This window comes from Phyllostomus hastatus, unplaced genomic scaffold (genome assembly GCF_019186645.2).
Source record: "Phyllostomus hastatus isolate PE091 unplaced genomic scaffold, TTU_PhHast_1.1 phas_scaffold_555, whole genome shotgun sequence".
In the NCBI taxonomy this organism is placed as follows: Eukaryota; Metazoa; Chordata; class Mammalia; order Chiroptera; family Phyllostomidae; genus Phyllostomus; species Phyllostomus hastatus.
In genome coordinates, this window is record NW_025334036.1 from 913,194 (window position 1) to 928,170 (window position 14,977).

At 56.3% G+C, this 14,977-nt stretch overlaps 1 protein-coding gene and 1 long non-coding RNA gene across 2 annotated transcripts; both read left to right on the plus strand.

Moving 5' to 3' along the window:
* The first annotated feature begins 13 nt into the window (after window positions 1-13).
* On the plus strand, window positions 14-5,615 carry TMED3 (transmembrane p24 trafficking protein 3). Its single transcript, XM_045824888.1, has 3 exons — window positions 14-251; window positions 1,715-1,963; window positions 4,843-5,615. The coding sequence occupies exons 1-3, from the start codon at window positions 78-80 to the stop codon at window positions 5,077-5,079; spliced, it is 660 nt and encodes a 219-aa protein (XP_045680844.1). The 5' UTR covers window positions 14-77; the 3' UTR covers window positions 5,080-5,615.
* A 2,379-nt stretch (window positions 5,616-7,994) lies between these two features.
* On the plus strand, window positions 7,995-9,605 carry LOC123809679. The gene is made up of 2 exons (XR_006784056.1): window positions 7,995-8,192; window positions 9,043-9,605. It is a non-coding gene; the product is annotated as an uncharacterized LOC123809679 (long non-coding RNA).
* The last annotated feature ends 5,372 nt before the right edge of the window (window positions 9,606-14,977 follow it).

The window sequence follows — 14,977 nt, forward strand, 5'->3', positions numbered from 1 at the left end:
GGCTCCCGGAAGCCGCGCGCCGCTCGCGCCACGTAGGTCCCGGCGCAGCCGCCGGGTGTTGCCTCCGAGGACCAGCCATGGGCAGCGCAGCCCCGCACTCCGCCTCGTGGCTGCTGCTGCCGCTCCTGCTGCTCCTGCTGCGGGCCGAGCGGCTGCGGGGCGCCGAGCTCACCTTCGAGCTGCCGGACAGCGCCAAGCAGTGCTTCCACGAGGACGTGGAGCAGGGCGTCAGGTTCTCTCTGGACTACCAGGTGGGGTCCCGCCCCGCCCCTTCCAGTGTCGCCCGGCACCTGGGGGGTTCCCTGGATGGGGATGCCTGGGCCGGTCCAGCACCCCCGGGAGCTGGCCGGGATGCATCCTGCAGGCCCGAGGACTCTTGAGGCGTGCCACCTCTGGTTGGCCGGACGTGGGTTCTGTCCCAAGCATCTTGGACCTCTGTCCCCATGTGTACTGAAAATGGCAGCGAGAGGAAGTGGGTTTGTGGTTGGATTTTCTCTTCCGTCCCTCCTTTAAAGTCGTTGCTGCGGCGAGCGCAGAAGGGATGAGAAAGGCGCTTTGGACAAGGGGTCTCAGCGCAGCCTTGGAGCCCTGGCAGGATTTACAGGGAGCCGTGCTGTGGTGGCGGGACGCACGGAGGCTGCCATATGGCTCAGTGAAGCTCCCTGCGCCTGCACCTCGGGCTCTTTGGAGAGGCCTCGGGCTCACAGTTTTGGGGAACAGGTCCTGCACCTAAGGGTTGGTGAGCAGAGCTAGGCTTGGGGGAAGGGGAACGTACCCAGAAAGCGGTCTGCAGCCGGACACTGCTGGCTATCTGGCACCCCAGAGATGAGGTGGCACCGGCAGCAGTGGGGCTGGCCATGGTGGGCCCTCTGTGGCTAGGGAGCCTTGTGCGTGTGTGGTGGTCTCCGAGTCCCTAATTCGCCCACTTTCACAGCTCTGTGGACAGTGCACATACTGCGGCTGGTTAACAGGGGGCAGCCTAGGTGCAGTCACCAAACAGTGGTCATTCTGAGGCTGGAGAGGCTGGAGAGGCCGGAGAGGCCATCTGGCCACTGCTAGATTAGGGATCCCTGTGCAGGGGTGTGCAGTGCGGGTTTATACACTTCCAGCAGCAGGAAGCTCAGTGCTGATAAAGCAGATCTCCCATCTAGACGGGAAATTCTAAAGTTCTGAAGCAGGTGGAGGCAGTTTATGGTGTCCTCTGAGGGGTCTTGGGTGCGGCCACTGACCACCGGCGTGGGTCCTAACTTTCTTACATTGGCGAAGTGAAGAGAATGATCCCCAGGGCTCTCCCACCTCTGACGGCTGCTGATTCTCTGAATGCTCAGCCTGCATCTGCCCCTCCGTTCGTTCCGGTAGGTGCTGACGTTCACGTCAGCCAGACCTGCTCAGCAGCCGACTTCACTGTGGGCCTCAGCTCCCTGCTGTGTGAAGTGGGAAGGGTGAGGTTCCCTGCCCTCCTGCCAAACAGAGCCTCAGGGGCCGGGCAGGCCGAGACTCAGATCCCAGCCTTGTCCTTTGCAAGCAGGGGGACCGTGGCCAGCTCACTGACCTTCCTCAGCCTCGGCGTCGTCCCCCATGATGTGGGGGTGCCGCAGCAGCTGCTTTAGGAGAACTGGAACGTGTCTGCAGCCGGGCCGCCGGGCCTGGCTGCTGGCATTGGGTGCGGGTGCCCTCTGGTGACGGCGGGCCGTGGGTGTCTCTGTGTTGTCAGGTCATCAGTGGAGGCCACTACGACGTCGACTGCTACGTGCAGGATCCCCTGGGAAACACCATCTACAAGGAGACCAAGAAGCAGTATGACAGCTTCACGTACCAGGCCCAGGTCAAGGGCGTGTATCAGTTTTGCTTCAGTAACGAGTTTTCCACCTTCTCTCACAAGACCGTCTATTTTGACTTTCAAGTGGGCGACGAGCCCCCCATTCTCCCGGAAATGGGGAACAGGGTCACAGCGCTCACCCAGGTGAGTGGACACACACAGGGTCGGTCCTGGCGGAACCCCTCGGGCTGTCCCCCCGTCTCCTGTCCCTGTCTCGGCTAGCGAGCAGAGTCGCCACCCACCCAGCTCCCAGTCCGTGGTCTGGTGGCTCTGCCCTCCTTTCTGCACCCGGTCCGAGAGGACGCTGTGCCCTCCTGGTCTGCCCCTCCACTCTCTGACCGGCGCCCTGCCGGGCTTCCTGCTGGTGTCCTCGTGTTCCCATTCGGTCCTCCTCTCCACGCCGCCTTCCGAGCGCCCACGGCCGGAGCCTCTCTGCTTCTCTGACGTGTCTGCACTGGGGAGACCAGAGTCCACTCCGTGTGGTGTGTCGGTTAGGGTGACACGTGAACCCCGAATATCAATGGCTTAACACAGTGGATTTTTTCTTAGTATTCAGGGGAGTGGGGTAAGGGGCGCAGAGCTTTGCTCCGTGCAATGGCTCAGGAGTCTAGGCTCTCTCTCCTGTCCTCCTTCTGCTGTCCCTTAGGGCTTCTGAGCCCTCTGCCTCTGGCTGCCAGCGGGGGTAGGGGGGCAACCAGAAAGTTGCATCTGCCTCTTCAAAGCCCCGGCCCAGAAGCAGCACACACGTCACTCAGATCCGTGGTTGAGAAAGGGCCCGTGGCCCGTCTCGGAGAAAGGAGGGCGGGCAGCACAGTCCCGACTGGGCTGTCGGCTCCTGGGAACAGCTGCACACTCGGAGAGACAGTGGACACTTCCAGGGACCAGATGGTCATCTCTGCCACCTGCGGCTCTCCAGGCTGACTGTAATCTGACCCGGCCTCCTCTGTCCGGCTCCCCTGCTGCTAGTGCAGCTCCTCCCTCCTCCCCGTGCAGACTCTGTGCTGTTCCCCTGCAGCCCCGGTACCCGCACACCACACGGGCGTGACTTGGGAAAGGAGCTCATCGGGTAGTCAGGTGGCTGCATGACAGGGCCCGGGGAGACCTGCAAGACAGGAATGACCATCTGTGGCTGCAGCTGCTCCAGAACTAAAGCCCGATGACCTCCTACGCCACCCTCCCTGGCGGCCACATGCTCTGTTCCCCGGGAGCGTGGCTGTGGGCTCACACGCGGTCTTCCGCCTTCCCTAGGCAGGCGGGTCCGTTGCGGAACCACTCTTTACCATGGCTCTCTAATTAAGTTAAACATGCACCCCCTTGCGGGCTCTGCAGCAGCATCTGCAGTGCTCTATAGTGGCCGCTGGGCTCAGGCGGCTCTCAGCCGTGCACAGGAGGTTCTGCCCGGGATGTGCTGGCGTCTTTCGCAACCTGTGCCGTTGAGAGTCCGATGTTTCATGGAGGAAATGGCGTCCTCAAGGAAGATCTCGTGAGCACGCAGGGGCAGCGCAGGAAGGGCTTTCCTCTCTGACCAGTGGGAAACCGATTTGTGGGGAGAAGGCCAAATGGACGAACGCAGTAGAGAAATTCCTTCCTGGAGGCGTAGAATGAGCGTCCGAGTCTGTTGCAGGTGTGATTCGCACATCCTCCTGCGCAGCCTCAACATATCTGTGCATGCATGCATGGGTGTGTGTACACACACACACACAGAGTGCCGTCTCCACCCAGCCCGCTCATTTCAAGGACAGCCTGTGCTGTCACCGAGCCCTGTGACCGCAGCGCCCTGAATCCCAGACGTGCTCTCCTTCTCCCCGACTTGGCGGCCCTCTCCGTCAAGGCCCTCGTCTCTCCGTCCCCGTGGAGGGGCGGCAGCCGAGCGGGCTCCCTGCCTCCAGACCAGTTCCGGCCTGTCTCAGTGTTACAGCTGCCAGGGGTCTCTCTGGAAGCGGGGTCTCATCCTGCTCTTCTGCTCACGGAGCTTCGCCGTGGAGCCTTGATCCTCTGGGCTGTCCCTGTGAGCTCCCACCCGCCCACGTCTCCTCCCCCAGACCCCACTCAGCCTGGGCCCTGCAGGTGTTCTCTGCCCAGGCTCCTGTGCCTCCTGCTCCCGGAACCCCTGTCCTCCAGCTCCGCCTGCCCACCTACGAAGGCTCAGGTGGTCACTCCTATGCCTGCCCTCCTCTGTCTCCGGTGGCAGGGTTGGCGGCTTTCCTGGGTGTCCCCCCGAACTCTGTGCCCCCCTGTCCCTGGCTCTTTGCATGTGACATTGATTATGTTCACCTTAACATTGTGAACTTTTGAGACCCAGGACGGTGTCTGGTGCCGATGCATCCCACAGTTCCTCGGGCCCAGAAAAATGCCCGGGTGACAAGCAGACTCTTAATAAGTGTGCATCTGAACGAGTGGCTCCGTGGAAGGAATCGGCGGGAAGACGCCCAGCAGGACGTGGGATTCTTACAGTCTTATCTTCCCAGGTGTCTCTCCTGAGGCCCCAGCCCCACCTTCAGTGACGGTGGCCCTCCAGGGGTCACCAGGCTGACATCGATAGAGACCTTGCTTCTACCTGTGTCACAGTCACGGGCAGTGACAGGAGGGAGCACTGGGGAGGCTTCTGGAAACGCCCTGTCTTGAGGGCAGACTCACACAAGTTTAAACACAAGTTTATGTGACCTCTTTCTTGATTCCTTCCTGGTTCGGTCCCCTCTTCCCTCTCCGGGACGGTGGACACGCCTATGTGAGCTCTGGAAGTGTTCAGCAGGAGAACACGGGAGTGCTTGAAAACAGAGGCTCGGGACTCAAAAGTCCTGAGTTCAGATCCAGCCCCGGCCACGTACTGTGTGACTCGGGGAAAATCACTTCGCCTCTCTGAGCCTCAGTTGGGCTCACAGGGGCGAAGTAAAGCCTGCAGCCTTCCGCAGATGTCACCTCAGATGCTCATGACGACACTTGCTGTGTGCCCGGCCCCGCCACCTGCCCGCCCCGGTCCTTCCCAGGGTCAGCAGCGTGCCTACCCTTCTCTTCCCGCTCAGATGGAGTCTGCCTGTGTGACCATCCACGAGGCCCTGAAGACGGTGATCGAGTCCCAGACGCACTACCGGCTCCGGGAAGCCCAGGACCGGGCCCGCGCTGAGGACCTGAACAGCCGGGTGTCCTACTGGTCCGTCGGCGAGACCATCGCCCTGTTCGTGGTCAGCGTCAGCCAGGTGCTGCTGCTGAAAAGCTTCTTCACGGAGAAGCGGCCGGCCGGCAGGGCAGTCCACTCCTAGCGGGGGTGTCCCCTGCCGGGGCTCCTCACGACCAAGGCCACGGCCGCCCGAGGGCGGTGAGTGCAGCCCCAGGCGAGGCAGACGTGCGCTCACCTCTCCTTCCACTCAGGTGCTTCACCCTCGTCCCTCAGTTGCAGAGTCCACGGCGCGCAGCGGTTGGAAGGTGTCTCACCGCGGTGCTGAGTGAAGTTCACAGTCAGGACACGGACAGGCTGCTGGGCGGGTGGGGCACGGCCTCCAGTGCCTCGACTGCCGGGGGCACCTCCAGCCGCTCCCTCTGCTCCGCGGCGCCGGGTCTCACCTGGCCTGTGTCCTGTGCGGTGTGCAGAGGAGGGGGGCCTGGGCCGGCCGTGCCTCCCACGGAGCTCTCTGTCCTGGGAAGCCAGGCCCCAAGGCCGCTCCGCAGAAACTCACACCCCACGCAGCACGGCCACCAGCTCTGCCTGCAGGGACGGAGGGGTGACGGGGCACCCCGGGTCAGCTGTGTGTCTCGTCTCGGGGGTGGCAGCACCCTGGCTAATAAAGACTCTGCAGGAGTCCCTGGGGACGTGTGCTTGTTTTGCTTCGCCCGAAGGGAGCTGGTCGCCTGGTGGGGAGTGTGGCTGCGAGTCGGTTGTCCCGGAGCAGGGGTGCCGTGGATGACACACGCAGGACGCTGTGCGTGGACGCGGGGAGGGGGGCAGATCGCCCTCTTCCTGGTTGAACAAAAGCAGTGAAGTGGGCAGATGGTCACTCTGTGGCCTTGGACCCGGGTCTCACAGCCAACCGCCCGGTCGTCGTTTCATGCGAACGTAGGGAGGGGCTGAGGGCGGCCCGAGGGAAGACTGAGCCAGAGCGAGTGGCTGGGCCGAGAGCCATGTCCACGGCAGCCGCCACGGTGTCCTTAAAACCTCGGTCTGACCGCGTGGCTCCCGGTCAGAACCCTCCCCGGCTCTGCGTGCTTCTCCATGCTCTCGGCTGAGCCCTCACGGTGGGCCTCCCGCGGCCGCCTCACCCCCACCCTGCTGCCCTCCCCCTCGGCACCCGTGTCCCCCGTCTCCCGGCGGTGGGGCCAGGCCTTGCTTCTGCCCGGGGCCTTTGCATATGCGTTTCCTCTCCCTGTCTGCGAGACCCGTCCTGGCCCACCGGCCCCACCAGACGCCTGCGATCGCTGAGGTCTCCCCTAACTGCTCTGTTCAAGTGGCCACGGAGAGCGATCAGAGCACATTCAGGCCGTTATTTCAACAGAATCTCCCTCCCAGCCATTTTCCAAGGGCTAGTATTCTCCTTACGGGTGTGGACACAAGGGTGCAGTGGTTTGTGGTGCTCGGGGCACACTGACTTCTGAGAGACCCGGCTGCCGTGCGGGGCCAGCCGGTCCCCATGACCACGGAGCTGTGACAAGGTGTCTCCTTCCAGCCAGGGACCCGGCTGCCCTTTCTCGGGTTGAGCTCTCCCCTGGGACACCAGTGGGCGGCGTCTGAACAAAGGCCGTCGGGTCTGGTACGGACGACGTTTTATGCTGGGCTTGCACCCGACACGGCACATGAAGTCTGGACGTTTAACTTCCTCACTCTCCAAGTCCCAGGTCCATCCCCTTTCGGCCGTGGGGAAAACGTTGCCAAGACGATGTCCCCAGGCCGCTCTGTCCCCACTCTGCACCGGGACGCGCGTGCCTCTGACCCTCACACTCCCTGGTGTGCCCACACAGCCGTGCTCTAGATTGTGGGGGCGTCCCCGCCCCTGCAGAGCACGCACCAGGCACACAGAGGTCAGGGCTATACCTGCAGTGGATCTACAAGAAAGCCCGTCCCCTGCGGCGTGGCTTCAGGCACAACTGTAGGAATGCGGAGGGAAGTGTCTCGGAGGGACTCAACTAACAGAGCTGAATGTGCAGGTCAGGTTTGGGAGAACTTGTTTTTCCAGCTCTGGTGGTGGAACAGGCTGTGGTCAGCCCCGCCCTGTCTGCCTGCCTGCCTGCCTGCCTGCCGTGGAGATGGCAGTTGGGACTTTTGGGTTATGTGGAAAGGGATCACCTACTTATTGTGGCTCTCTGGACATCACACTCCTACTACCCTTGGCACTAGCACGGCATCGTGATTCTGGATTCCGGCTCAGCTGGGTGCACTTTTCCCTGGCCGGCTGGTGTTTCTCGGCCCCGTATTTGGCTCCAGGGAAAAGAGGCTTCCACCCTGGCTGGTGTAGCTCAGTGGATTGAGCGCAGGCTGCGAACCAAAGTGTCGCAGGTTCGATTCCCAGTAAGGGCACATGCCTGGGTTGTGGGCCACGGTCCCCAGCAACAGCACATTGATGTTTCTTTCTCTCTCTCTTTCTCCCTCCCTTCCCTCTCTAATAAATAAATAAATAAAATGTTTAAAAAAAAAAAGAAAAGAGGCTTCCAGTGGGATTTTCCGTCACATCGTGGAGAAGTCAGCCAAGAACGGGTTAAGACTCGACATTACTTGTGGGTCTGTTTTCGTGGGAAGCCGTCACCACCCAGTGACTGGGTCAGTGCAGACTCCCGGGACCCGGGCCTCACATGCGGTCGTGTGGAAGAGCACCCACCGTGAGAGTCGGGTCATAGGAGAGGGCCCCCGGACCACCGTGTCACATTCGCAAATGAAGTGACACAGAGCACCGCTCTGGTGGCGTTTGCAGTGGGGTTGGCTTGGAAGCCAGTGGGGTGAGTCTCGCACGCCCACCTGAGCTGCCGGAACTTGGGGGACGGTCACCTCCTCAGCCGTCGCGCTGTCACGTGATCGCTGTACACTGGAAGCAGCCTCACAGACACACGAGACTGTGGACTCCTACTAGAAATCATAGCGTAACAGTCACTGTTCCACAGCAACGATCCTGGGCTGGGGCTGAGACACGAGGCCCCGCCCCCCGTCTGAACAAACCCGCTTCCTGTAACAGCAGCTCCTGCCTCCCCGGGACTGGCTGTCAAAGAGGCCGGCGGCTGGACCAGCCTTCGCTTGTGAGAACGTCCACCAACTCCGTCAGCCAAGAGAAACAAAAACCTCAGAGGGTGCCAAGTGCAACTCGGAGAGTTCCCAGAGGCTGACCTCACTGAGTGCCCCGGGTGGCTGCCGCAGGTGGGGAGCCGGCCAGGTGATCTGGAGCAGAGGGCAGAGGTGAGCCCGGTACAGGCTCGATGTCCAGCAGGAAGCAGGGGAGGCCCGGGTTGCGTGGGCTGCGGAAGCCACAAGCAGGGAGCTTGGGTTTTCTCCTCCCGGCCGAGATGAGTGGACAAGGGGGTGACATGAGAGCCTCCCACTCCTGGTGGAGCAGCCCCAGTGGGGCAGGGGAGAGCGGGCAGTGGGGCAGACGGGGCACACGGGTGACGGGGGAGGGGAAGCCCAAAGCAAGGGAGGTGCCTTTGTGATTGGCTCCAGCGAAAAACGAGATGAAGACGCCCCACCCGGCCCTGTGGAGCGGGAGGAGACGCTGAGGGCCCCACAGCTGCTCCGCTGGCCCCCCAGTCGCTACCACGTGGTGGGGGCGCTGCAGCCCTCGCTGGGTAGGCCGCGCTTGGCATCCACGTCCATCGGCTGATGTGGAAGCAGCCGAGGAGAACCCCTCTGGGGAGTGCGGGGTCTAAACCCCAGGCTGGGCTCCCCTGCCTGCAGCGCCCCCTGCAGCCGGAGAGTACAGACAGCATCGGGCTGGGAAAACTGCCGGGGTTCCCTCTGCCTGAGGCCGACGGCTGCAGACACAGTGAGCAGAGACACCACGTGCTGCTTAAAGGGCCCACGCATACCCTTTCAAATGCAGCCACGTACCCTGGGCTCCGGCAAAGCGGAGGAGGGCAGCGTGCACTAGGAGGAGGGCAGCGTGGACGCTTGAGGAGAGACTGGGGACAGTGGCTTGGGGGTGGGGGGGAACTGAGACAGCAGCCGCCAGGATCCCCGTGCTGAGTCGCCACCCGTTTTCCCTTCTTCTTTCCTCTTTTTGTTTTAAATCTTGCCTTCTCACTTGCTACAGCCATCCTGCTCAGGCGACCGCTCCCCTCTGAGTGGCTTTAGCCTGAGGGAAGCACTAGCCCCACCCCCAGGAGGGACTCCGCCCATCGCGTGTGGCTGGAGCCTGACTGCGGAGGGCGGAGCGACTAGATGGACAACTGGAGGGTCCGCCCCAGACGGCAGGTCCCTGGACATCTAGGACCGGCTGCCTAAGGACATAGGGGCTCACCATCTGACGTCACCATCCGCGGTTCCAGAAAGAAGAAACAGTGGTAAATACTAGATGCTACCGAGGCGAAATCCACCATGGTCTTCTCCACAATCTATGATGTTTTCTTTCCCGCACAGTTTAACATTCATTTGCTATCCTTCAAGTTTGTGCATATTCAGTCCCTGGATTTTATATTGTAATTTATTTCAATTCTCATATTTTGCTCCTCCCTTCACTTACGCCATTTTACCTCCTCCTTTCCTCCCATTATTTTTGTTTTAAATTTGTTTTCTCACTTGTTACGATTTGTTTACATTCTTCACTCTTAAAAGTTTCCCCTGTTCAGCCTATAAAAACCATTTTGTTTTTGTCAATGGTCATCTCACATTCTTTTTGTCACTCTTATAATACCTGTGTTCTCTCGTCATCTTTAGTAATCTTTGTTTTAGCAAACAAAATATCAGAAACAGAAATTAGGGGGAAAATTTCATGTGCTATAGCAACAAGGAAAATAAAGTACCTAGGAATAAACCTAACCAAGGATGGAAAGGACCTGTACTCAGAAAACTGCACAACCCTGAAGAAAGAAACTAAGGAAGACACAAACAAATGGAAACATATACTGTGTTCATGGATTGGAAGAATTAACATCATCAAGATGTCTGTGCTACCCAAAGCAATTTATAGATTCAATGCAATCCCTATTAAAATACCAATGACACATTTCATAGATATAGAACAAACATTTCAAAAATTTACATGGAACTATAAATGACCCTGAATAGCCACAGCAATTTTGAGGAAGATCAACAAAGTAGGAGGGATCACAATACTTGATATCAGACTATACTACAAGGCCACAGTAATCAAAACAGTCTGGTACTGGCATAAGAACAGACACATAGAACAGAATAGAGAGCCCAGAAATAAACCCAAGTCTCTATGGTCAATTAATATTCGACAAAGGGGACAGCAGCATAAAATGGAGTGAAAATAGCCTCCTCAACAAATGGTGTGGGGAGATCCGAACAGGTACATGCTAAAAAATGAAACTTGACTTCCAACTGACACCATACACAAAAATACTCTCCATATGGATAAAGGCTTAAATAAGTCACAACACCATAAAAGTCCTAGAGGAGAATATAGGCAGGAAAATCTCAGATATCCCACGCAGCAATATTTTCACCGATGCATCCCCTAGAGCAAGGGATATAAAGGAAAGAATAAACAAATGGGATCTCATCAAAATAAAGTGCTTCTGCACGGCTAAAGAAAACATCAGCAAAATGAAAAGGGAACCAACCATATGGGAAAATATATTTGCCAATGATACCTCAGACAAGGCTTTGATCTCCCAAATATATAAAGAACTCACACGACCCCACACCAAGAAAACAATCCAAGTTAAAAATGGGCAAAGGGCCTGAACAGATACTTCTCCAAGGAGGATGTCCGGAGGGCCCATAGACAGATGAGAAAATGCTCAACATCACCAGACATCAGAGAGATGCACATTGAAACCACAATAAGATACCACTTCACACGGGTCAGAATGGCCATCATAAACAAATCAACAACCCCTGGCTGGTGTAGCTCAGTGGATTGAGCGTGGGCTGCAAACCAGGCATTTCAGGTTCGATTCCCAGTCAGGGTACATGCCTGGGTTGCAGGCCATGACCCCCAGCAACCGCACACTGATGTTTCTCTCTCTCTCTCTCTCTCTCTCCCTCCCTCCCTTCCCTCTCTAAAAATAAATAAATAAAATCTTAAAAAAAAACAAATCAGCAAACAACAAGTGCTAGTGAGAAGGGAAGGGAACCCCAGGGCACCGTTGGGGAATGCAGCCTCATGCAGCCTGGGGCAGCTCCTCTGACCACTTTTGTCATTCAAGACATTCATGCATCAGGAGCGCCCACAGCCTAAATCCTAAGATAAAACCCAGCTGATAGCATCTTCTTAGGAATTTGCATAAAAATATAAAGCCAAGTCAAGAATAGCACGTGTGAGTTATTCTGACCCAGCTCTGCATCAGTCCGCAGGTAGGAAACATTGGTTTGGCTGATTCTAGTGCAGCCTTCCAACTCTGCAGAGGGACCTCCTAGTCCACTCTCATCTTTTTAAAATTAATGTGGCTTTATTAATATTAAAAAATAGTCTTTAAGGCATTACTGAAGATGAAGACGGATACAAAGAGATATTAGCTGCATGCAAAATTTAAAATTGTAAAGTTTCCTTCAAAACATATAACTGAATCTTGTACCACGTGAGTGGAAACTGGGAAGTTTATCATCACAGCAGGAGATGTTAACATCTTTTTCTCAGTAACTGGCAGATTGAGAAGAAAAACCAGTAAACAGGTAAAAGATCTGAACCACACAGGTAGCTACAGGTACCTGACAGATATAGGACCAAAAGTACATTTTTATTCCCAGTATGGGACAATTCCAAAACTTACATTCTCGTCATCTTCAAAACCCATCAGATACAGAAGGACTCATCCTATTATCATGTTTCCTTTCGCAAGTTAGCCAAGAAAAATAGAAAAAGTCTATTCAAATATTTAAAAGCATAATGCGTGTGAAGAAAGTCTCTGTTGTTCATTTACAACACAGTGAGTTTGTCTCCTGACCACACTAATACGCAGCGAGAACGATTCACAGTGAAGCACGTTCTGGAGACTATTTGGGGGAAATGATCAAACAGTTTTCCAATGTTATAACAGCAGCCAGAACTACATACCTGACTTCTCTGTGCTTTGAAGTTGTGGTTCTGCTTTGTCGTGGACAAGTAACACGTACTTGAAGCATTCCGTACACACTAAAACACCTTCCACACAGGCAAAGCAACCAGCACCAGAATGAAAAAGCCTCGAACGGAATGGGAGCCATTACCTACAAACTCGGAGAAAGGCCGCAATGCGCACAGAACATCCCAGCAACCTCGCCTGCATGGGGGGGGGGGGCGGGGGGGCTCACCCAGCTGCCCCCACTCGCTGACACAACGAAGTCAACACGTTGCACAACGAAGACATTCTTTGTTAAAGATACACACAAAAACACTTTTGTGTGAATAAGGCTATTCCCTTCTTTCAATGCACTGATCACAGTCTCATATGTAAGGCAAAAAGAAAACTTCGTGCTTTTCGGCGCGCAAGTCTGGTTAACCTTTGTCAGTGTCACTAGCTCCCAGGAGGACGTCCCAAGAGCTACGGGGGTGCCGAGGCCATGTCTCCCCCAGGAAGGGGGCGCTGGTGAGGAGCCGCTGCCAGGAGCACCGGGTGAGCTGCAGTCAGAGGAGCCCCAGTTTGACCTGCGATGCAGGGAGGACCGCTAGGGGGCGCTCCAGACGACGTCTGGGCGCGTTCGGAGAAGACCCGGAGAACCCCGCACCGCGGCCCTGCGCGCCCAGCGGCAAGGCCACTACAGGTTGTCTCGGCGCTGCCTGTGCGCCGCCCCCCTTACATGGTCTGTGTTCCTGGCACGCACTTGTCGCCGGAAATGTCTCTGTGCTCGAAGAGCCGCCCCCTGGCCTGGATACCTGTCCTTTCATGCAGAGAGAGCTGAGTCTGCGGCTCTGGCCAGCCACGCCCCGGTTAAGGCAGCCGAACCAGGAGTCACCTGGTTCCTACTGCGACCCCCCTGAACTGCTCATGGCGTTGGAATCACCTGGAGGTTGCGGGGTTCTACGGTTGATGGCTGTGTCCTCAGTCCCAGAAGCTACCCGCTGATGTGGGGTGCCGTCTGGCCTCCCAACGGCCTGAAGAACAGCCGAGGAGGACAGACCTCTCCTCTGGCTGTTTGGGAGGCTGTGGCTCTGGATTTGGTTTGCACGACACACACCCGAGGTCCGTTTCACACCGCCAACACCGGCGCGCATTCCAGACCGGGGGCTCGGGAGGGGCCGGGACATCAGGGGTTTTACTCTGCAAGAACTCCGACCCCCCCAGCTGGGAGTTCCGACGAAGGACCCCTCTCACGTCAGGGTTTCTTGGGCTCACAGGACCGCAGGATCACACGGTGACACCGCAAAGGCCCGCACCTTCAGCAGGAAAAGTCTGAGGACATGGAGGTAAGCGATTTGCCCGATAAAGAATGCAGAGGAGCAGTCATAAGGATCCTCACCAGACTTGGGATAGAGCAGAGGCACTTCGGGAGAACCTCCACAGAGAGTGAGGAAGTGCAATGAGGACCTGAATGTCAACAAAACGAACAGACAACCTGCTGAATGGAAGAAGATGCTCACAAATGATACACCTGGCAAGGAGTTAATATCCAAAATATAGAAGGAACTCATATAACTTCACACGCACAAAAATCTGACTTAAAAATAGGCAGGAGACCAAAATAGACTCTTCTCCAAACAGGACATACAGATGGCCAATAGTCAGATGCTCAACTTCACTAATCATCAGGGAAATGCAAATTAAAACCACAGTGAGACGTCACCTCACACCTGTCAGAATGGCTGTCATCAGTCGAACAAGTGTTGGTGAGGAGGCAGAGAAAGGGAACCCTCGTGCACCGGTGGTGGGAGTATACACTGGTGCGACCACTGTGCAGAACAGTATGGAGGTTCCTCAAAAAATCAAAAATAGAACTACCACGTGACCCAGCAATCCCACTGCTGGCTATTTACCCAAAGAAGTCTAAAACACTAACAGAAAAGATACACACACCCTGTGTTCATTGCAGCGTTTTTTGTTGTTGTTGTTTTTTTACAACAGCCAACTCATGGGAGCAACCTAAGTGCCCATATCGATAACAAATGAATAAGGAAGATGGGATACATACATGCAATGAAATATTACTCAGCCATAAAAAAGAATGAAATGTTAACACTTGTGACAATGTGGATGGACCTAGAGCAGTATTTTCAACCAGAGTGCCACAAGAATGGAAAAAAAGCAAAAAAAAAATGTTTTTTTAAATAAAATCCTGGGCAAGGTAGAATAGATCAACCATTATTCCTGATTACCCTTTCTTTTTAAAAAAAATTTTTTAAAGATTTTATTTATTTATTTTTAGAGAAGGGAAGGGAGGGAGAAAGAGAGAGAGAGAGAGGGAAACATCAATGTGCGGTTGCTGGGGGCCGTGGCCTGCAACCCAGGCATGTGCCCTGGCTGGGAATCGAACCTGCGATGCTTTGGTTCGCAGCACGCGCTCAATCCACTGAGCTACGCCAGCCAGGGCACCCTTTCTTTTTTAATTACTGTTTTTTATTTGTTGATTTCAGAGAGGGGGCGGAGAAACATCAGTTTGTTGTTCCGCTTTTTCATGCTTTCCTCAGTGGACTCCCCAGCATGTGGGGCGAAGCTCTAACCGATGGAGCTGCCCAGCCGGGCCTCCCTTTCCCGTCTTTGTGCCCTCGGCGCAGAGCGAGTTAGCAATGGCCTCACCATAAGGCACTACAGGCGGATGAATTTTACAGCTGGGGCAGAGGAGTTCTGGGGACGTCAAGTTGTCAACACGTCATCCCGATCAGGCAGTATTTAAAGTATCCATTTATTAGCAGGTCCACTTTTAGAGATTGTTGCCAGCCACATCGGGGCAGCGTGCTTGCGGGGGTGGGGATGGGGGTCGCTGGGACGAGATGTCGCGCCTCCCGGGCGGCCATGCTCACACCACAGGTAGCCAAGGCCACCACGGCCACCAGGGGGCAGGCATCTGGACTGCGCTCCTGGAAACCCAGTGGGGGGCGTGGGGCTGGGGAAGGGTGGAGGTAGGCTCCTCTCCGTGGGGATTTT